Source organism: Mus caroli, unplaced genomic scaffold (genome assembly GCF_978045245.1).
Source record: "Mus caroli unplaced genomic scaffold, Mus_caroli_1 scaffold_6, whole genome shotgun sequence".
Lineage (NCBI taxonomy): Eukaryota > Metazoa > Chordata > Mammalia > Rodentia > Muridae > Mus > Mus caroli.
In genome coordinates, this window is record NW_028227261.1 from 89,738,501 (window position 1) to 89,761,976 (window position 23,476).

General features: G+C 38.2%; 1 protein-coding gene across 3 annotated transcripts in view; it reads left to right on the top strand.

Annotated features, from left to right (window-relative positions):
- The window catches only part of Astn2 (astrotactin 2), a 1,028,198-nt gene that overhangs the window by 407,846 nt on the left and 596,876 nt on the right, over nt 1-23,476 (top strand). For all 3 annotated transcript variants that reach the window (XM_021160104.2, XM_029476271.2, XM_021160105.2), the window contains one exon: nt 12,350-12,517. In XM_021160104.2, coding sequence (XP_021015763.1) covers nt 12,350-12,517 — 168 coding nt within the window. The remainder of the gene's footprint in view (nt 1-12,349; nt 12,518-23,476) is intronic.

The window sequence follows — 23,476 nt, forward strand, 5'->3', positions numbered from 1 at the left end:
ATGCATTCAGTAAGTCAGGAACACACAGTCCCATATCATGCATGCAAATGCAGGATGGCAAATGCCCTTCACTTTCTTTTGGAGGAAGAGGCTGAGAAAAGAAATATGAATCACTTTCCAGAGTCACTAAAATGCTGAGTTGAAGGGACCCCATTTGGATCTAGCTCTGCTGCTGATTTCAACATCTGTGCTTTTTTCTCTGAAATGCTTTCCAGATGATAGAAAAGTATAGAAGGCAAGAACTCTAGAGAAAAATAGCAATATATACATGTACATGGACACACACACACACTAAGGAAAAAAAAAAGCATGCAGGTCCTTGGGTCTCATTCAGTTCATTGGTTTGAACCCGTGGTGTAGCAGTGAAACAAATTTGGGAAGAGAAGCTAATATGGTTATTCACAGTTGTGAGCTGCCTTTGCCAACAGCCATTAACATGTGTGTGGCCTCCTTCAGGGGAGCAGAGGGAAGCAATATCTCACAAGATGAGGACAGAAACAAAGAAGAGGAAAAGGACAGGGAACATTGCTAGCTTGGCAGATGCAGAGTGGTTCAAGGATATGCACTAAGATCTTGCTTGCATAAAGATTCACACCTCAACCACACATTTTTTTTTCACTGCTTTCCTTCCAAATGTGCTGATCCTACGTTTTACCAGGCATCCTTCTTGGAATCTGCTGTCACTCCTACAGCCTTCACTCCTTGGTGACTCTAAATCACCTAAGATAATACGGTGAAATATTACTGTGCAAGAGGACTAGTTACGGGGATGTGGTATATGTCCACCTCCAGGAAATAAGTAGGTATGAGCAAGGTGATTTTTAAATTATGAAATTAATGGTTTGCAGTGTCCCAAGGAGGACCACTCTGTTGTGCAAATTCAGGACTCATTGTGTCCACAAAATATAATTACTCATAGAATTGCATGGGCAAATAAATATGCAAATATTCCAGGACTCATAATAGTCAATTATGTTTAGTGTTTGTGTGTGTGTTTATGTGTTTATGAGTGCACACATATGTGCATGTATTTGCAATCATATACATTATGTGTATAGGTAGAAATTTAATTACACAGAGAAATGCATTGCTTACTGTGTGGATTTCCCAAGAATAGTGCACTGAAGATCTTTACCCAAAGACAATACTATTCATAGATAATTCATCTGAAATTTACTTAATGACATTGGGAACTCTATGAACTTTATTCCCAAATGCAGACAAAGAAATGAGTAAGCTTAGAGAATTGATTTTTCTTATAATAGCCAGAAAGGAGGGGATAGACCAGGCCTTGAGCTGCCCCTCTTTAGTTTCTGAGAAAGCTCACACCCAACTCCATGTATATGCTCATGTCTTACCTTTTCACCTAACACAAAGGAAAAGATCTTTCCCTGTCATAAAAGTCAGAAAAGGGGCTCCTGTGATCAGAAGCCAATACCTACTATATTCCTTCTGGAACCAATAATCTGGGACAAATGGGATGGCTCAGTGGGTAAATATACACTTACCACTGAGGCTGAAACCCCAAGTGTGATCTTTGACCCCACATTTTAGAAGGAGAGAACCCACTCTCAAAAGATGCCCCAACCTTCTATTTTTATGCTTTAGTATGTGCATCCCCATCAGCCCCCAAAATAGATAGTAAGATTATATATGCATACATACATATATACATATATACATATGTATGTATATATGTATGTGTGTATGTGTATATATATATGTGTGTGTGTATATATATATATACATATATATATATATATAGAGAGAGAGAGAGAGAGGGAGATGGAGAGAGAGAGATGGAGAGAGAGAGAGAGAGAGATTAAAAATTAAGAACCACGGCACTAAATTTTGGTCAAAGTAAATACAATATTTAGGTTTGATCTGACTCATAAATTCTCAATTAAGTATTAATGGAAATCTAGAGTGGGGAGAAAGAAAAAAAGAAGGGAGAAAGGAAGAAAGGAAGGAAGAAAGAAAGAAAGAAAGAAAGAAAGAAAGAAAGAAAGAAAGAAAGGAGAAACAATTTGAGAATAATAGCTACTTTCTAAGTTGCATTAAATTATTTCCTTAATAATTTAAATGATTTTAAAAGACACAAGAAGCATTTTATGACTTTGTTCTTTTCCATTACCTAGCTCGGTACCAAAATTGTCATATACCTTGGGGAAAATGCTCTTTTGAAATAATGAAACCTCAAATAGCTTTTGTCCAGACCCCAAACATCCCTAAAGCAACTTGAAGCAAGACCAAGGGCATATAAAAGCATGTAGAATTCTGTGACAATCTATTTTAGCCAGACTTTGATCGCAGTTTGAAATGGGGAGTAAAGAAAATGGGTTTTTTTTTTGGTTTGTTTGTTTGTTTGTTTGTTTGCTTTTGGTTTTTTATAACATTGCCAAAGCCCACAGGGAATGCCACATGACACTTAAGAGAAATGTATGTTTAGTGAGTATTGGAAAAGTAATAAAACTACATAGAAACAACCAGTTTTCATATGTAGAACACTACATTCCCGTTGGCCACCCCATCTCTATGTTTATTTTTCTCTATGTACCTAGTGATGAGGGCTTAGGTGATTCTCCTATAATGTTGACCTCTCCTCAAAAGAAGGGATTTGTAGCTTTGTGATGTGTCACACACGTACATATGAGTTGCTTTTGCTGGGAGATGTAAATTACTCCAACCAACTATAATTTTGATGTCACATTACTTAGACTCTGTTCTAACCCCGATGTATGGCCTAGCGGTAGGGGGTAGTTTTGGTCATGCATTTCTTAATAATGGTGATACATGCTAAGTCATATGCAAATGTCATAATTATACTTATACTAAGCTGGGTGGCTTCACTTCTTACATATCTGAGTTGCTTGTGTAATATATATTGTTGCTCATATGGCCATGGTAGACATAATATCAGAAAATTAAATGAAGCTTAGGAGAAAACAATATATTCAAGAAATTGAATAAAGAGAGATGTATTTGTAGACTGCTAATATGTAATGCAGTATAATGTTTTATAGGAAATTTCCTTTTATAGAAATTCAGTAAATGATGTATACACTAAAAAATGACAAAAATATAATTGTAGAATACTAAATATATAATACATTAACATGTATGTTTAGCAATTTTTTAAGCATTAGGAGTATTAATAAGTGTAAGTACTAAGTACCACATGGTCACCAACGTGACCCCAGACACATGAGTTATGCATCTCCTGACAGGACAATAGCTAGGTCAATAGGCATCAGGAATTCTCAGCTTCATTACAAGTTTAGGTGACCACTGCTCTATATGAGGTTTCTTGTTGCTCTTTGTTCAACACAAGGTGGTACTTAGCAAATCCTTGCATGATCTTAAAGCATATCTTCTCCCTGCTTTTTGTCCTAAGATTCATTATCTATTAAAGAATATTTGACTATAGTGTTCATCTTTAATGAGGATTATCTTATACCCAGAAGAATGATAATAGAGTTTGAGAGTAATAAAATATACTCCTTTTGTGCATTGTAAAAGTAAATTGTAAATAACCCACAATTGTGGATATGCAGTGTATCTATGGTGCTAAAATATCACAAGTAAAACATAGTTTGGAAAGAAAAAATAAGCAAATTTAGGTAATAATAAAGGTAAGAGTTTGGGAACTACTTTTAAATATTATGTATGGCTCTCATTACATCACAAAGTTATCACCCATCATATAATTTCCAAGAAGAGTATTCCTATTTTAATCAAGTTTTTCTTTTCTCAGGAGCCTGCCAATACAGACTTTTATGTAAAATGACCTTCTTTAAAATAATCCCTGGGCATTTTCAGTTTCTTCTTCCCTTCCATCCCCTTAACATTTGCATCTTATTCACGTAATATATGTATATATTATAACCTAGCTATTACTGGACAGATATTCTTTTGTCTATCCAGGGATACTGGAGTATTTAGAACCAGTTTGGGCTCATGGGGAATCAAAGAGATTAGTTCAAATTAAGGTTTATATTTAGAACTCTATGCATCTCCAAGAAATACCTGTATAGAACTGAGTTTCAATTACTGGCTTTGTCATTTTATGCTTTTTATTGTACGCATTTCAAACTTTATCCTGACAAGTAATCCCTAGGGTTCCTTGATATTAAATAAAGGCTAATAATCAGAACAAATGTAAGAAATATTGTTCCAGTTTGATGCAAGTAGTGTGTTAGTTTGTTAATATTGCTTTAATAAAGTACCATTGTTAGAGTGGCTGGAATATCAGGAGTGTGTTTTCTCATATTTATGGAGTTAGCACTCAGAGTTCAAGGAGTCAACAGGATTGATTTCTTCTGCTGTTTCTGTCCATGGCAGATACAAAACTTTCTTCTTTTCTCATCTTCATAGTCCCTCCTCCATGTACATATGTGATTAATGTCTTCTTATAAGTACATGAGTTGTGCTGGATGAAGTCTCCCCTTTTAACTTTGGTTCTTTAAAGACCTTTCCTACAGAGGTGTCTTAGGGTTTCCATTCCTGCACAAACATCATGACCAAGAAGCAAGTTGGGAAGAAAACGGTTTATTCAGCTTACGTTTCCACATTACTCTTCATCATTAAAGGAAGTCAGGACTGGAACTCAAGCAGGTCAGGAAGCAGGAGCTGATGCAGAGGCCACGGAGGGATGTTTCTTACTGGAATGCTTCCCCTGGCTTGCTCAGCTTGCTTTCTTATAGAACCCAAGACAACCAGCCCAGGGATGGCACTACCTCCAATGTGTTCTCCCTCCTTGATCACTAATTGAGAAAATGCCTTACAGCTGGATCTCTTGGAGGCATTTCCTCACCTGAAGCTCCTTTCTCTGTGATAACTCCAGCTTATGTCAAGTTGACAGGCAAAACCAGCTAGTACAAGAGGTAATGGGGAGGGTAATGAGTGTTCAAGATCATGTGTGGGGAAGGACTGAAGAGATAGCTAGATGGGCTTGAAAATGAATGGAAATCTGCAACTGATTGGGGTGAGGAGATTGGGGATAGCATCTCCAGGATGAGACAGATAAGATAAGGGAGGTACACAAGAATAAATGGGATTGACCTTAGCTGTGACTCACTAGATTGTGGATATGGAATCAAAAGAAGGCTACCACCTATAGCCAAGAAGGAACCCTAGTGGAGCAATAGAGACACTAACCCACTCACAAAACTTTCAAACCAAAAATTATACTGTCTACAAGAAATGCAGGCATGGGAGTGAGCAGACTGGGGAAATGGCCAACCAATAACTGGCCCAACTTAAGACCCATCCCATGGGCAAGCACCAATCCCTAACATTATTAATGGTACTCTGTTGTGCTTCCAGATAGGAATATGTTGTCCTCTGAGTGGCTTCACCCAGAAGCTGACTCAGACAGATATAGATACCCACAACCAAACAGAAGATGGAGCTTTGGGACTCTTATTGAAGAATAGGAGAAAGAATTGCAGGCCCAAATGGGATTGGAACTTCACATGAAGAACAAAAGGGTCAACTAACCTGGACCCTTGCGGCTTTTAGAGTCTGAACCACCACATGATTGATATACAGGGGCTGGGCCTAGGCCTCTCCACATGTAGCAGATGTTCAGTTTGGTCTTCATGTGGGTCCTGAAGAACTGGAGCACGGGCTGTCCCAAAAGTTGTTGCCTGTCTATATTGTATGTTTTTCTAGCTGGGCTGCCTTTCTGGCTTCAGTGGGAGAGGAAGTGCCTAGCCCCACAGAGACTTGAAGTGCCAGTGTCAGAGTATATGCAAGGGACTGCCCATCCATTCAGAGGAGAAGGGGAGGAGGGATAGGAGAAGGATTGTGGGAGGGGATGACTGAGAGGGGGCAGTGAGAGCGATGTAAAGTGAATAAGTAAAAAATAAAATAAAAAATGACCCTGTGTTCAAATGCAGTCACAATTTCAATCAATGCATGTCAGAACTGCATCATGTAAAGTTGAAGAAGATACAATCCATCCCATAACAGATAGAGAACATGCAGGTGATGGTGAGAAGATTGCATTTGATCCGAAGTAAAGAGAAATTAATTAGGAGATGAGATTAACAAAAAAACAAAAAAAAACCCACAGAAATAGAGAAAAAGACAGAGAGATAAGTTGCTGAGAGCCTTGTTTGAAAACTGGTCCCCAATAATATTGCAGCTCTCAAAGTCCAGTAGCTCCCTACCACCTAGGTTGAATTTGCTTTTTCTTACAAAGCTCTCAAAATTTGTTTGATTTCCCACTTCATACATCCACTCCTCAAGGGATAGTAGGTGGTGGAATGTAGACAGCATTAACTTATGGCTCTGTAAATTGGGACAAGGGCCAGAGTAGACATGTGCTTCACGTACCCACTGGGCTGATAATATATGTGTTCCTCATTTCTTCTTCTGGGTTTGTACATTATCATACCTCCAGGTAGGACATTTCTCATAGGTCTGAGAATCCAACAGAGATGGGTTCTGTGATGTGACGGAAGGGAGAGTCCTTCTCATCATTTCAGATATAAAGGGAAAAAAACCAAAGGCACTGAAACCTTGGGGACAAGATCAATTCCTCCATTTTATTTACGGAGAGCATCTACTGGCCATTCACCAGTGTGACCAGAGCTTTGTTTTGAAGTCTTTTACTCATGGCTATGATTGGACTGGCTCAAGGCACAGTGAAATGAAAGGAAATTTGCAGCTGCTTCCTGTCTCGCCAGGCAGTTTTTGTCTGGTGATACCTACTTCCGTGGTATTTTTAGTTCTCATCTGTAGCATTCTGTTTCTTTTGGGGGATGCTGTGCCTCTGGCTTTTCAGAGAATGTTATGGAGTGGCCTGAGCTTCCCAGCTCACCCCTGATCTATTCTGCACAATTACAGAAGCAGGCTTATAATCAATGTAATTGAAGATCAGAGTTAATGAGGACCTCGGTGTCCGCACAGTCCCCTGAGCAACACTGGCTTCAGATTCTAGATAAGGAAATGATTGGGCTGAACTGAAAATCCATTTGGCTAATTAGATGATGTATATTCCCACAAGGCAGTGAGAGAAAAATGAATATATATGTATATATGTATATATAAATATATTTAAAATAAGGAAGCATGACATTTTGAAGTTGAGATTTTGGCAGAGATTCATTTAAGAGTCATTGCTCTCTGGGAGGATCTAAATGAGTAACTCAGAGAGGAATCTTACATTGCCCAATAAGGGAGGAAGGGCTTTTTATCTAAAGCCAAGAAAATAAGACAGACATCCAGACGAAAATAAGGGAAACATGAGACACAAGAAATAACACATTTTTATTTCCTCTCGAGGTAGTTTTCATTCCCATAAAAATGTGGCAATTTATTCAGAGAGCTGTTTGACACTCATTTAACTCACTAGTGCACCCTCCTTCTTAACTCTATTTTGTATTTTTTTCTTTGATTCTCTCCCCAAATCCAAATGTCTTCTGAACTTCCATCACACACTAAGAACTATGCTGATCATGACTTAAGCAATGGATGGTCCTTGCCATCAAGAAATGAAGAATCCAGATGGAATAATTATCAAAGGGCAAGGGACAGGCACAGAGGTTTGCCCCAGACTTGCATGTCTGACCTCCATCCCTGGTGTTGTCAAGGACTGTATTTTATTCAACCAGAGTCTGGTATAGCCTTGCTAGTTAGTTTGTATAAAATGGCACAGCTAAATGAAATGATGGCATGGTGTATTTCATACACACTGGATGAAATCCCCTCCTGCATATGGCAAAGATTGAGAGATGCAGTTCTACTGGGGAAATCTGCTGTGTACTACCAAAGCACCTAGCTCTTGATCCTCCCCCTCTTTAACCTCTTCTGATTGGTCTTTCCATATAAGTTTAAGTTAAGGGCCAACTTTCCAGGTCTACTTCCTGAGAGTAACAGTTCTTTCCAAAGTGGAGAAACTCAGCTTTTCAGCTAATCCTTATCATATTCCAGTTTGTATGGTACATGTTTATGCTTATATTTAGTCTACATTATTTAGATCATAAATATTCTCTAATGCTCTAGCTCACTTTCCTAACTCCATGAGTATGTCTTATCTGGGGAGCACTTTACTTAGTGTTGGACAAATGAACTCAGCTTGGGAGTCTCTTTCGCCTTCTTGCTGATACAACGTGATCTTTGAGTCTCCTTGTTCCTTTTCACAAAGCCCTTTTACTCAGGTCTGTATTTTATTCATTCACATCTCAAGCCCTTGAAGTGAGTCACCTCTTTCAAGAGCCCTGACTGTGATGTTCAGTTGTTTAGTTTGAACATTGTGAGACTCTTAAAAGGCCTGCCATTTCATGTTGTGCAAATACAATTAACCTGGACCAATGAGATGGCCTGTCTCCTTCAAAATCCCGGGAAGAACTGAATTGAAGGTCTCTGTCATCAGACATGGAACTTGATTTCATTAATTCACTTTAACATTCACTAAGTCTTTAACATGTGACAAGTATTTTGCTGAGAGAAGGTGGATAAGGACTCATGAGTCACCATATATGCCTTGTAAGATGGCATGGTCCATTGGAGGAGGGAAAGCACTTCCAGCACTATGTACACTACAGTCACCAAAGACAGTGTTCAGCTTGCTGGAGGAGGAGTAACAGGACCACAGAAGAGATCCCCTACCAGAGCTCCTATTTCTCAATACAACCTGAAACATCCAGGAAGGTCATAGCTTTAGAAACTGAAAATGCTTCTTTCAACTTTCACTCTTATCACTGAGTAGTTATGCATATTGGTCAGATCAATTTTCATCTGCACCTCATGCATTCTTCTGTAAAAGAAGAAAATGACTCTCCTAAAAGACTGTTGGAAGTGAGCACATTATGTAACACATTTATTTCAAGAAAGAAAAAAACATAACACTCAAAGGCTAATAGTCCCCCCTCTGGCATCAAAACATTTGAACATCTCTTTACAATATTGATTCAAAAGATATTCACGTTAAAGATAATCCTACTGACGAGGCCATTTATGATGCTGAAACACAATGTCAGAGTGGTAATGCCTTATAAAGAACAGAAGTGTATTTATGAAAGTTCTGGGGTCTGGAGAGTCCCAGATGAGGATGTCAGTTTTGCTGTCTGGCAATGGTTATCCATCTGGTTCATTGTGGGGCTATCCTTCATTGGTGACAGCTTCCTGAAGTTTTTAAAAGGACACTAATATCAATTTTTAAGAACTCTTATATTCATGACACATTTATCTCTAAAAAGACTCAAATGCAGTCTATAATACCTGTTTCTCAGTCCAATATTTTTCACTCATATTTCTCATATTTGAAACCTGTGGTTATTGTGTGTAGAGCTTTGAAGTTCATAAGAAATCCAAATAATAATGAAAATTGCTCCCATTAGTCAGTTTCACAGGGCACCCAGGACTTCATCTGCTTTAGTGGATTTGTGATGCTGTATTCCTATCTCCATTAAGTGCTGCAACACTAGCTCTCCCAATTGCAGGGGATATTAGTGGTTGGCTCCTCTCAGCTAAACATTAATTGAATAAGCATCTCTCCATTGTAAAGGGCTGTTTTCACCCAGGGTTATGCTCCCTTCCCAGAGATAGCCTGTAAGCCCTGACTGGACAATGCGTAAGCATAAATGTTTCTCTTTATTTGAAACCAGTTTGAAGACACACCCACTGCCAGAGTGTTGAGTGCAATCATTGGAGGGTTTTCTGCATCTCCATGGCAATTCAACTTCTCCCGACATGCCATTTTACTTTGGCCACTCCCTTACAGGACCATACCAATGGATTACTACTATGCTAATCTCTGCCTTTGAGTCTTCTTGCTGATCTAAGGCAGATGCAGTGTCTTATGTAATCTCGAGATCAGCATCTGGGGAGGGGGGACTCTCTCCCCATGCTATTTATATGTAGCAACTGGAAGATTGTCTTCTTGCTAAAGTGGATATAGCTAGTAAGTAACACCATGAGGATCTGAACTCATATCTTGCTGGTTGTTCTCTTTATCACAGTACTGTGTAGCTTTTCTGAAGCAGCAGGATTAACCAAACTCAGCCCTGGGACACAATTCAATATCCATCCTTCAGTCTTTAGTGAGAATAAATACAAGAATTATCCATTTAAACAGCATGACTGTGCTTTTTTAAAAGAAAAATCTGCAGTTGATACTGATGTGTAGTGCCTTACTCAAGGACCCATGTGACATGTCTCTCTTTGGGCTTTGTTCCAGGGGGGGAGTGGGGAAATGTGGCTTTGCAGAGAGATTTACATAGCTTTCCTTGCCAGAAGTTTGAAATTCAGAATCCTACAGACTTGTTTCTTTTTATTTTCTTTTTTCCTTGAGTAGCCAAAGACTTTAGGGCCAACTTCTAAAATGGTAATTTCCTTATCTTTGCATGATGTCACCCATTACTCCTGCCGTCTCACATGGATGCTTCTGGCATTCACACTGACAATCATGTTGTATCCTGTGCTTTTACATGGTACTCCTTCTATAGAATAACAGGCATTGTGTATCCCTATGAGTTAAGAAATGTAAGCTTTAGTCCTTGTTCTCAGATTGTTGGACCTCCCAGACTACAGCAGATGGGATGGTCTGATTCATTATGAGTCCAAACATAGAACAGTGTTTAATATGATCTGACAGATAACCCCTTGTTAAACGAAAAGGGTGCTTGAAAGCAGAGCACTCTCTGGAAAACTTGAATTTCTTCCCTGGAAAAACTATGGTATCGTCACTGTTGTTTCCTGATATGACAAAGAGAAAGTAAATAGGGTAGGGAGCTTGGTTATATTAATTTGAGGGAACAATCTTTTGTTGTGCATAATACAAGCTGATACATCTAGCACAACTCCAGATCCACTCTTTAAGTCTTATTTAGTCCTATTCAAATTCATACTTTTTCACTCTCTGACGCTTAGCCTTAGATTTGCATGATTGCTGCATACATGTGTTCAGCATTTACAAAATAATTATGACCAATCTGAAGGAGTCTCTTGCCTCCTCAAACTGGGTATACATATGAGCATATGTGACTTTGTATAGTTGTATATGTAAACACTGTATAATTATACAGTAATTGCATTGGAATGGATAATGTATACCATATGTATGCATACATATGATATCTCTTATGAATTAATGAGGAATATTTCAATTCAGACATTAGGAAGCTAGAGGCTTTTTGACCTACATAAGTTCTAGAAACATATTTAAGCCTTCATTGGAGAACAGGCTAACTACTGGAAAACAAAACAAAACAAAAAAAAACCAAAAAGAATGAAGAAAACAAAGCCCCTTAAAAATCAGTCCCTCCTGGCATTTAGGCCCATGTGTAAAGATCTAACCAGAGGTGATTCATACCTGCCATTTGAGTAGAGCCTGACATGACCCTTTGATCTCAGACACTGTCTGCTTCTCTTCCTGTATTTTCCAAGCACCAAACATCAAGTTCATTTATTTGTTTGCTTGCTTGATCAGTGTTTGAACACAGTCTCCCTCTGCATCTCGGTATGACCTGTAACTCATTGTGTAGATTATACTGGCATGGAAGTTACTACCTTAATCTTCTGAGTACTGCATCAACATGTGGGTGTGTGCGTGTGTGGGTGTGAGAGTGTGTGTGTGTGTGCACAAGTATCTGTGCTTGTGTGTATAGTATCTTTCCTTAGAGGGTCTTGAAATTTCCTTGGAAACTCCTCTGTCTTTGTCTACTACAATCAATATTTCTATATTATTTTCTCCTTTGGAATGAAATAAATAGGATTGAGAGTATAGCTCAGCGATAGCATACTTACCTACTATACACTGAGTCACTAGTTTTGAACCACAGCACTGCAAAAACCACAATCACAGAAAATATGGCATAATAGGGGAAATAGGACTTGATTTCACATTTCTTACTTTACATGCAGATATCATCCCCTTGGCTGTAGTGGACATTAGTGCACTCTTTCCCAAAGGGATGTAGGGGTAACAGGGATAGCCAATTTTCCATTTGAAATATTATCATTTTTCACTAGAACGAGTCAGCCACTGTCTATACACCTTACATTAATCTATTTCATTCTAATATTTGAGGTGGTGCCCCTTAATGTTTTCATTTAAAAATGAAGCAGCCAATGTCACAGTAACTAAATGACTATCACAGAAGTCAGTAGTCTATAAGGGCAAAGTTTGGATTTGAACTCAGGACACAGTCTTATCCACTAGCCTGAAGTGCTTCATGTTGACTTTGTCACCATAATGACACAGAGTGACAGTTCTTCCAATGTTCTTAGGTAAGTGAGATGTATCAACTGCAGTTGGATTATTTGTACTTTTGTTCCTGTAGCACCAGTAATGATTCTGACACTGGGGAGAAAGTAGCTGTTGCTCTCTGTTCACCCACAGGGAGCAGCTTTGTGGTGAGTGAAGGAAGCTACCTGGATATCTCCGACTGGCTAAACCCTGCCAAGCTGTCTCTGTACTACCAGATCAATGCCACCTCGCCATGGGTGAGAGACCTCTGTGGACAGAGGACGACAGATGCCTGTGAACAGCTCTGTGACCCAGATACTGGTGAGTCATGCGCTGTGGGACTTCAGATGTGGGTGGTATGCATTGAATAAGAGTCCATAGTCTTTCCACATAATTAATCAGAGATGGCTGACCCACTGGCAAAGAACCTGATGGAAAGGTCGGCCAGTTCAATCTATTAAACCATGTTCTTCCATTCTCTGGTAATGAAGGTACTTCTTAGAAAGCCTCAGAAGCTCAGGGGTAGAAAAGGCCATAGAGAACACCGAGGTCAACCTCGGCATGGCAGACTGTCTGAATGCCATTAGACACTGCTAAGTGCATGCCCTGTTTGCTTTTATATTCATATTTTTCAACAAGATAATGTATATCATTCAGTTCTAACAACAAAAAAAAGAGTACTTGACACACAAGCTTTCTCTTGGGGTTAAAGGAATTAATAAGAAATAATAGACTATAATGTGGCAAGAAAGCAGAAGAGGAAAGAATATTAGGTAGGGGAGAAAGGGGACAGCACAAGTGAGTGAGCAGAGGGGATGAATAAAAATGAAGTGGAATGATATGTGTATGAAAACACCAAAGTATGGTTGTTTATACAATAAAAACTAAATTTTAAATAAATGAGACAGACAGTATACAGAATGTTCTCCATGTATTCATCTGCACATCCAACCAAAAAGAATTTCCTGTCGCCAGGCATAATTTTAGGCAATTTTTTTTTTGCCTCCTGTAATCTATATATGAATATCTATGGAAAGGAACAGCAAATCTGCAGGCTCATATGGAAGCCCAAGCCCATATATGCCTGTTTATTTTACATTATTTTAAATGAAATAACATTAAAAATTCATTATTTCAGTCACATTAGCCAAATTTTAAGTACTCCATGACTCTGTATGACTGAGTAGCTTCTTATAGAACTGAGATTAAAATAAAAATTACAAAGTTATGTTGGACAGTGCTGCACTAGACAAACATATGCATGCATGTGTTGATGTGTGTAGATATAGATATAGAAATAGATATATAAGAGGCAGACAGACAGACAGACATTATTCTTGGAGTAGGGGAGAACGTAGACAGAAAGGTTCCCTGGGAAGGTGTTATGGGAGCAGGTACTTCAGAATAGGAAAAGATGAAACAATGATACTCTGATAGTTTTCAAAAAATAGAAGGCCCTGCATACATCAGTTCTTTGCAGCAGACACTCATAAATGGATTTTTGTTGGGCACTGATAGGGATTCCAAGATGGTTAGAGTGGAAGGAAGGAGTACAAAATACAGCACAATTGTGTATTTGAGAGAGGAATGTGGTTCAGACCTTTGATAGCATGACGTGAACCTTCAGTGAAATGGGAAGTCATTGGATGTTTTTGAGCAAAGGAACACATGAGCATGAGTCCTGACCAACATTTTAACTGATCTACTCTGGCTGCTGTGCAATAAATCCTTTCTGAGATGTCAAAACATACTATTACTGTAATCTAGGCAAGAGTTGGTAACGGCTTAGATCATGAGATGAAGGGAAGAAAGTGCTGGGGTATTAACAGATTCTGGGTGACTGTAGTATAGGCTTGACAGCATTTGTTATGATATGAGATGTGAGAAATGGAGTGCAGTCAAAGATGATTGCGAATTTTCCAGTCTAAATGGTGAGACAAATCAAGTCATCATTTCCTGAGTTGGCATGCCATGGAGGGTCAGGGTTGGATGAGGGGTATAAACAGCAGAGCTGTGAATATTAGTTCAAGAAAACTACTACCTATTACCCAGAAGTGGAGAATGAACACTTGGGTTTGCTCCTGAGATCTGACTGTATTGATGCTCTAATATTATAGCAGCGAGCAGTCCTGCCCTGGTGATAAAAAGGTAAAACCATGGGTGGGCCTTCTGCAATACACCTTCCATGCTTTATCTACTGGATAGGATGATATATTGAGACATCTCATACAAAAATCATAGTTATACTGGAAGGCTCCCCGTCTCCCTTGGCTCCTGTCTGATTCTTGTTTAGATCCAGCCTGCCTGCCTGACCATTGCTCTCAGCCTTGTACTTACCTACAATCCTAAGAAGCATGCATCTTAGGGTTAGTACAGCTTCTTCAAGTGAACATCACAAATTATTTTTGCCACCCAAACAGGAAATAAATGTTAAAACTTACTCTGCAGGACTATGGAGGATGTAATGTGTCAGGAAGGTAATTGCCCTCTTGTCCCTCATTACAAACAGAGTGCAGATATGTTAGTATTAGACAATTAGCAATATATATTTTTAAATCATGTTTTGGTACTTTCAATCCATCATTATGTATTTGAACTGTTTATAGCTACTGGCCAGAAGACAGGCAGAGATATCAGGCTGCTAGTGGAGAAGGTGCCCCTAAGTTCTTATCTTTCTTCACTCTCCTGAGCTATGTGTACACCACATTCTATTTTTAATGGCTAAACAGTCACTTTTGCCAGATATTTCTTAATATCTGGGCATCGATCAGATGTCTGAATCAATCATGTTGAGAAAGTAGGGAAAGTAGGGACTGACAGATACAAACTGTGTCAAAGTAGTGAATCTTGCATCATATATAAAGAAAACTGGGCTAACATTTAAACCAAATGCCAAAACAACAGAATAAGAATTCATTAAAGGTATCGAAAGATGGCCTAGTCGGCCATCACTGGAAAGAGAGGCCCATTGGACTTGCAAACTTTATATGCCCCAATATAGGGGAATGCCAGGGCCAAAAGAATGGGAATGGGAGGGTAGGGAAGTGGGGGGCAGTATGGGGGACTTTTGGGATAGCATTGGAAATGTAATTGAGGAAAATATGTAATAAAAAAAAAATTAAGGAAATTCAAAAAAAAAAAAAAAAGAGAATTCATTAAAGGGCCATGATTCAAAGAGGAGTCTTGAACAGATATCGAAATTTGTATTTAATGTCATGCAAACCAAAGGGCAGCTATCTTACTCAAAAGGAATACTTAACACATGAACAATACATCATTTACAAATGTTAAATCAGTTCATGATAGTTCCAGTCATTCACAAAACACGAAGTACTTAAAGTAAGGGACTTGCCAGTGTTACAAAGGACTGTAGAAACCCAGCTATAACTAAGGTCTCTTCATTCTTACTGCTCAGGTCAGCCTTTCTATTTTGAAACTGTGTCCATCTCTCCTTAAGTGTCTGACCAGCCTTTATGGAAAATGCTTTGTATATGCCATGATGCTTAATGGTGTGCAGTAGACAGAGGTCTCTGTTCTGCATAATAGCCACAATCTGGAGTAGCTCCAGTCATCCACTTCTCCAAAGGGCAAAGCTAGGAACTAAGGAGAATCTTCCAGCCAGGTAACTATTCAATCTCTTTAGGGTAGGGTGAGCATCTGATTTTAAATCCTTGTCTTTTAGTCTAGTCAAGAGCCTGTTGACCCTTTTCACAGCCTTCCCATAGTTCCTCAGGAGGCACTTTTTGGACAATCAATGCAGTTTTTACACTATCTGTTTAGACTGTTGAAATTGAATGGAGAGTTGGTGTTCTTTGGCTGTGATTCCTGATTGGATGTTCATGCACCAGTGCATTGTTTTGTTCCCATGCACATCCTGGTAACACTAAGTAGACCCAGTGGGTTTATAAGAGAGCACATGAAGTTGGAAAGTGGTAGGGAATATCATGATAGTTAAAACGAGGGAGTATGGTCAAATTTGACAAAGAATTGCTATATCCACACATAAAATTTCCAAACAATAAATGGTTAAAATAGTAAAAATAAGCAATATCAATAAGTTGTAAGTTATCATCATGCAAATGAGTTTTCTTCTTCCCCTTAATACACTCACACATACTCACCCCCCACCCACACACACACACGAATCAGTGTGTAGAACAAACCAAGACCATCTCATCTTAATAGCTGTGAGTATTGATAACAGAAAAGGCACATAACAATATCAAGGTCCTAGCCCACTGACTGCAGAACCAAGACTTATTCAAAGAGTCCTGTGTTTTTCTCTACTTATTTTCAAGTTCCTGTGGGTCAGAGAAATGAGGCCTCAGATTCTACATTTCAAGCATTTGGGTGGCTACTGTTGATGCTTCTAACCTGTCACATCAGGCCTACAATGATGTGGCAAGATTACAATAATTCTTCATCCTGGATAGTCTTACCATGTTCTGCCTAGTCAGTAAAAGTCTCAGCTGCCATATTCATCGAAAGGGCTATTTTGACAAAGCCACGTTTACTTCAATCACCTCATCCTCATGCAGTCTCTTGAAGACACCAGACCTGCATAGCTGCCATTTTCGCAAGCTTTTATTAATTTGTCTGTTATGGATCATTTTAAACAACTTTCTCCCTTTACTGGAACTCTATCAGTACTATTTTCCCTAATTCACAACTAGTCAAAATGTATTTTTTTCTCAGGTGTCCTCATTTGTCCTTTCCTGTTTATGACTCAATGAAAGAGTCCTGTTTTGAGTGGGGATAAACTTTGATGCTTTCAAATGTCAGTATCATTTTTGCAGTGCTAAGCCTATGCTCATTTTTGCCCAGATCTATCACCAGGACTTTTGGAGAAGATGAAGATGGCCATCAAGATGTGCATTCCCTTTATATGTTATTAAAATTTAGTATTTTGTCTGCTATTCAGTAAGAGAAAAAAGGAAGTTCCTTATGCTTCCAGAATCACTCATACACAACTATTATAGTCTTTCCTCCACATCTTTCTACACAAGAATTCAGATGAAATATTTTCAATGTTTTGAAAATTAGCTCAACAAAAACTATCCAGTAACCAGTCACAAGAACCAAGATTATCTCGTCCCATCTTCTCAGGCCACCACATCCTGGAGAGTATCTTTTGTCTTGTCCTCACTGAATTATTCACTCACAGTTTTTTCCCCCTATATCCAAAGAAAAGAGTTTGTCTTCTCAGCTAAAGTATCTTCACCATCCTTCATAAACTTTACTTAGTTAATGGACTCTCATTTTCTTTCAGTAGAATGAATTAATTCTATAATAATTAGAATTCTTTGTTTATTAAAATAAGGTTACATCTCAGAGTTACTGTTTAAAAATTTTTCCCACCTACTAGAACTTAAATTCATAAGTTTACAGCTTTTGTCTAGTTCATCTCTGTATCCTTCCCTCCCTCAGCAAAGTGTCTTACTCTTATAAACCACTAAAGACATAAATTGATAAGAATATTTTCTAGTGAGAAGTCAAAAATGAGAGCCTAATATATTTTCATGAGGTTTGATTCAAGCCCACTTTGAAAAATTTAGTTCAATTCGTTAGATTCCATTCAAGCAAGATTTTCTTAATTCCACACTCATAAGTCTATGTGTTAGGAGCTATGGGAAATCACAGAAAAATTGGACAGCATTCATTTCTTTGTGGATTTTACATTCTTACAAGGATAAAAAGGAATCGGATAATATAGCTATTATAAAAAATGTAGTGTGCCATAAATCAAGAACAATGCGTTAACCAAGTGCTTCCTTCCTGGAGAACAGTGAGAAATGGATTGGAGAAGGGTGTTTCAGGAGATGAGAGGTATTGAGAGAAAGATGACCTTTTAGCTCAGCCTTGGAGAATCAGTGGGGAGTGTATGTAGGAAGAGTGCTTTAGCAGAGAATTCAATGAGAAAAAAGAAGAAGAAATTATATAAATATTCAGAAACCACAGAGGAGAGTAGGGATAGTATCTAGAATTACTTCAGAAATAAGTAAAGATAAGGGGCTTATGTAGTAGCAGGGAACAGACTGGGAAAATAATATGAAACAGGCTCTTACAATCCTGATCCCGACGGGGAATGTAGTTCAGTGGTAGAGCATGGGCATAATATGTATGAAATCCTGAGTCCTATCCCTAGCTCCCCAAAATTGATTGATAATTATCTTTTTGTTAAGTACAGAAAGATTTTTTAAAACAATCACCAGATTTTAGTAAGGCTGTTTAATATTGAAACATGGAAAGTAACCATCATATTTAACCCCATCTGTAAAGAGGCATCCTACCTTGGCAAAAGAACTTTTAGACTTAACTTTTCAATTAGCCACATTCCATTAAGAATAATAATTAGGGGTAATAATGAAAATAATCAAACCATTCTCCAAGTCTTGTGTATCTTCTACTTTTATATCTGAAAAAAATAAAGTGGCCTAGCTTCCTTTTTAAAAATCCATGTACACACAGCCAAGGTTAAGTGGACTCAGTAAGGTATAAGAAAGAGAGCAGAAGCCAGGCTGTGGTGGCACATGCCTTTGATCCCAGCACTTGGGAGGCAGAGGCAGGCAGATTTCTGAGTTCCAGGACAACCTGTTCTACAGAGTAAGATCCAGGACAGCCAGGGCTATACACAGAAAACCTGTCTTGAAAAAAAAAAGCAAAAAACAAAAAATAAAACAAACAAACAAACAAACAAAAAACTCCAAAAAAAAACAGAAAAAGAAAGAAAGAAAAGAAAGGAAGGAAGGAAGGGAGGGAGAGAGGGAGGGAGGGAGGGAGGGAGGGAGGGAGGGAGGGAGGAAGGAAGGAAGGAAGGAAGGAAGGAAGGAAGGAAGGAAGGAAGGAAGGAAGGAAGGAAGAAAGAAAGAAAGAAAGAAAGAAAGAAAGAAAGAAAGAAAGAAAGAAAGAAAGAAAGAAAGAAAGCGAGCAGAAGAAGTTGGGAGGGATAATGAGGAGAGATAGAGCAGAAATTGGAAGGGATCTTGTCAAAGCATATCATGCCTATCTATGAAATTCTCAATAAAATTTAAACAATAAGATAGATATAATTTATAATCAAAAAAGCCCTTTCTTCAATGGTTCAATATATGGATTGAAACGAAGTCATGGAGGCATATTTGGTCATCATGCTTCAGAGTACTTGCAAGTCTTGATCAGAAGGATATTTTTTAAGTGTCAGAAAGAACAGAAGTAGTGAGAAATATGCTATACCTGAAGAGTAAGTAAGTACCATGCTACAGAGAATATAATTTCCTAGCTGCATATCATTGCCCAACTGAACTTCATTTTTCCAGAGATTTCAACAGTTAGTACTACCTACAGAAATGATTTGGAGTAAGATCCTTGGTGCATTAGAAACATCTCACATGGGCCCATGAGAGTTGATTATTTGCAACTATAACCAACTCTGTATTCAGTGATATCACATGGTTGATGTGGAAGTTTGATAGTCTGAAGGTTTTTAAACCAAGAAAGCTGGTAAACACCACAGACTAAAGATTCATTTTCTTTTTTTTTAACTTTTTTTTTATTAGGCATTTTCTTCATTTACATTTCCAATGTTATCCCAAAAGTCCCCCATGCCCTCCCCCCACTCTCCTTCCTCCCCCAACTCCCACTTCTTGGTCCTGGTGTTCCCCTGTACTTAGGCATATAAAGTTTGCAACACGAATGGGTCTCTCTTTCCACTGATGGCCAACTAGGCCATCTTCTGATACATATGCAACTAGAGACATGAGCTCCAGGGGGTACTGGTTAGTTCATATTGTTGTTCCACCTATAGGGCTGCAGATCCCTTTAGCTCCTAGGGTACTTTCTCTAGCTCCTCCATTGGGGGCCCTGTGATCCATCCAATAGCTGACTGTGAGCATCCACTTCTGTGTTTGCTAGGCCCAAGAATAGCCTCACAAGAGATAGCTATGTCAGGGTCCTTTCAGGAAAATCTTTCTGGTGTATGCAATGGTGTCAGCGTTTGGAGGCTGATTATGGGATGGATCCCCGCATATGGCAGTCTCTAAATGGTCCATCCTCCCATCTCAGCTCCAAACTTTGTCTCTGTAACTCCTTTCATGGGTGTTTTGTTCCCATTTCTAAGAAGGGGCAAAGTGTCCATACTTTGGTCTTCATTCTTCTTGAGTTTCATGCATTTAGCAAATTGTATCTTATATCTTGGGTATTCTAAGTTTCTGGGCTAATATCCACTTATCAGTGAGTACATATTGGGTGACTTCTTTTGGGATTGGGTTACCTCACTCAGGATGATGCCCTCCAGATTCATCCATTTGCCTAGGAATTTCATAAATTCATTCTTTTTAATAACTGAGTAGTACTCCAATGTGTAAATGTACCACATTTTCTGTATCCATTCCTCTGTTGAGGGGTATCTGGGTTCTTTCTAGTTTCTGGCTATTATAAATAAGGCTGCTATAAACATAGTGGAGCATGTGTCCTTCTTACTGGTTGGAACATCTTCTGGATATATGCCGAGGAGAGGTATTTCAGGATCCTCGGGTAGTACTATGTCCAATTTTCTGAGGAACCGCCAGACTGATTTCCAGAGTGGTGGTACAAGCTTGCAATTTCACCAACAATGGAGGAGTGTTCCTCTTTTGCCACATCCTTGCCAGCATCTTCTGTCACCTGAAATTTTGATCTTAGTCATTCTGACTGGTGTGAAGTGGAATCTCATGGTTGTTTTGATTTGCATTTCTCTGATGATTAAGGATGTTGAACATTTTTTCAGTTGCTTCTCAGCCATTCAGTATTCCTCAGGTGAGAATTCTTTGTTTAGCTCTGAGCCCCATTTTTGAATGGGGTTATTTGACTTCCTGGAGTCCACCCTCTTGAGTTCATATATATTGGATATTAGTCCCCTATCTGGTTTAGGATAGGTAAAGATCCTTTCCCAATCTGTTGGTGGCCTTTTTGTCTTATTGACGGTGTCTTTTGCCATACAGAAGCTTTGCAATTTTATGAGATCCCATTTGCCGATTCTCGATATTACAGCACAAGCCATTGCTGTTCTATTCAGGAATTTTTCCCTTGTGCCCATATCTTTGAGGCTTTTCCCCACTTTCTCTTCTATAAGTTTCACTGTCTCTGGCTTCTAAGGGAGACAATAATCAAGCATTTATTTGCTACTGAGGGATGCAAATGAATTAAGCAAGGACTGAGGAAAAGAAATGCATAGTCTAGACCTGAACAGGTCACCAAAGCATGGCATTATTCTCCTTGTCATAGAGCATTCTTATTCTTCATCTCTTTGAGTACAGAAGTTAACTCTAAAGCCACAAACAATTGAGATAATCAGACTGTAGCACTCAGGAATATCACAATGGATAATGATTTACAGTGAAACAACTCTATTAAAGTTCTATGTATAATGTTAGATTTTTATACATTTAATTGGGGATAGCTTATAGGTTCAGAGGTCCAAATAATTCTAATTACAGCAGGAAGGATGGATGTGTCTAGGCAGGCAGACATAGCTTTGGAGGAGTTGAGAGTTCTTGTTCCAAAGGTAACCAGGAGAACCACCTGGTTAAGAGGAAAAATGAAAATCCCACCCCACAATGACACACTTTCTCCAACAAAGCCACACCTACTCAAAAAGGTCACACATCCCAATAATGCCACTCCCTAGCTCAAGAATATTCAAACCACAGCACTACCTAATGGAAGGATTTAGTAATAGCAGAATACTAATTATTTAGTGACATATTGATTGTTCAAACATTTGGTAAACCAGAGTAGAACTGTATTCTGAGTCCGAATCTGCTACAGTTCATGATTTTTTTTTTTTTTTGTCTATTTGTAGGGCTGTAGGTCAGATACTTAGCGTAGAAGAGCCTCCTTTTATTTTAACTGCAAAATATGAGAATAGTTTCTAATTTTCACCCTTTATTAAGATAAGAAGAAAAACAAAACTTACTATTGAAGTAGTGAAGTATCTGATGGATGAAAGCATTCACTACGTGGTTTTTTTTTTTCTTTTGCAATAAGTGTTTAGTTATAGTATCTTCATGAAATATTTATATTGAGTTAAGCAATACATACAGCATTAAACTATAAAAGAAAAAGGAAAATTGTAGCTTACATCTTTGAGTTTACATATATTATAGTAGGGAGAATTGAAATAAGCTAGATATTCTTATAGATTGGTCTTTTACTGGATCCTTGTATGATTTTTAATTAAAGACAATGAAAAGAATCATGGATTCCTGATCATAGTGCAAGCCTGGACACAAAACTGTGACTTGTCCTTGACCATGTTATACACTACAGAGTTTGGAGTCTTTGTCTTTAGCAAAGTGTTGAGTGAAAATGTATTTTAATGCAGTAATGGTCCCTAGACATCATGTCATCTGATCTAATGAGGAGAATCAGGGACACAAAGGTCCAGCAAGTTTGCCAATGTCACTCAGTAAATTAGTGGCACAGAGCAAATTACAACACTAAATAATTCCTAAGATACTTTCCAGCTTGGCATTCATGTTCCTATGACCTTCTAAGCTCTAATAACTTAGAACATAAGTATGATTGAAACCATTTATAAAGGGCATTTATGGCAAATGGATTTTTTTTTACACAATTGATCTGAACTTCATTCATATTCAACCATAATGTTCTGTTTATTTTCATGTTTTTGACATCTACATTTCATTTCATATAGGATATTAAATAAAAATACAGTGTGTGTAGTTATATTGCATAACATTCTTGGGTTGTACTGAACATGTCTAATCTTTACACATTGCTTTGATTATATTTTTGAACCTTGTGTTAATAATGTTGAAAGTGCCACTAAGTATCATTTAAAACTGTAAAGTCCAAGAATTCTCAAATATGATGAATGTTCCTGATTTCAAAGAGATGGTAGCATCAAGATTTGTAGATGTTGTATCAGACATTTTGATGTGGGATACTGTGTATATGATATTCAGTTAAATAAGCTAAGACATAATTATGGGTAGTAACTTTGACTCAGATTTGGAGGACAGTGTACAATATAAGTATGTGTTTTAGAGAGACTTGGTTTTTACTCATCTTATTAATTGCAGTATGAAAATGAAACAGTTCTTGGACCTACATGCACTTCTTGTCTTGAATATTCAAATGAATCATCTGATGGACGGATGTATAAATGCATGTATGTACGTATGCATGCATGCATGGGTGGATATATGGCTATATTAGTGAATGGGTGGTTAGTTGGATATGAATTCCTGTTGCTAACAGATCATGGTTTGGTCAATGAGCTGCATACTGGGTTAGGTTTTA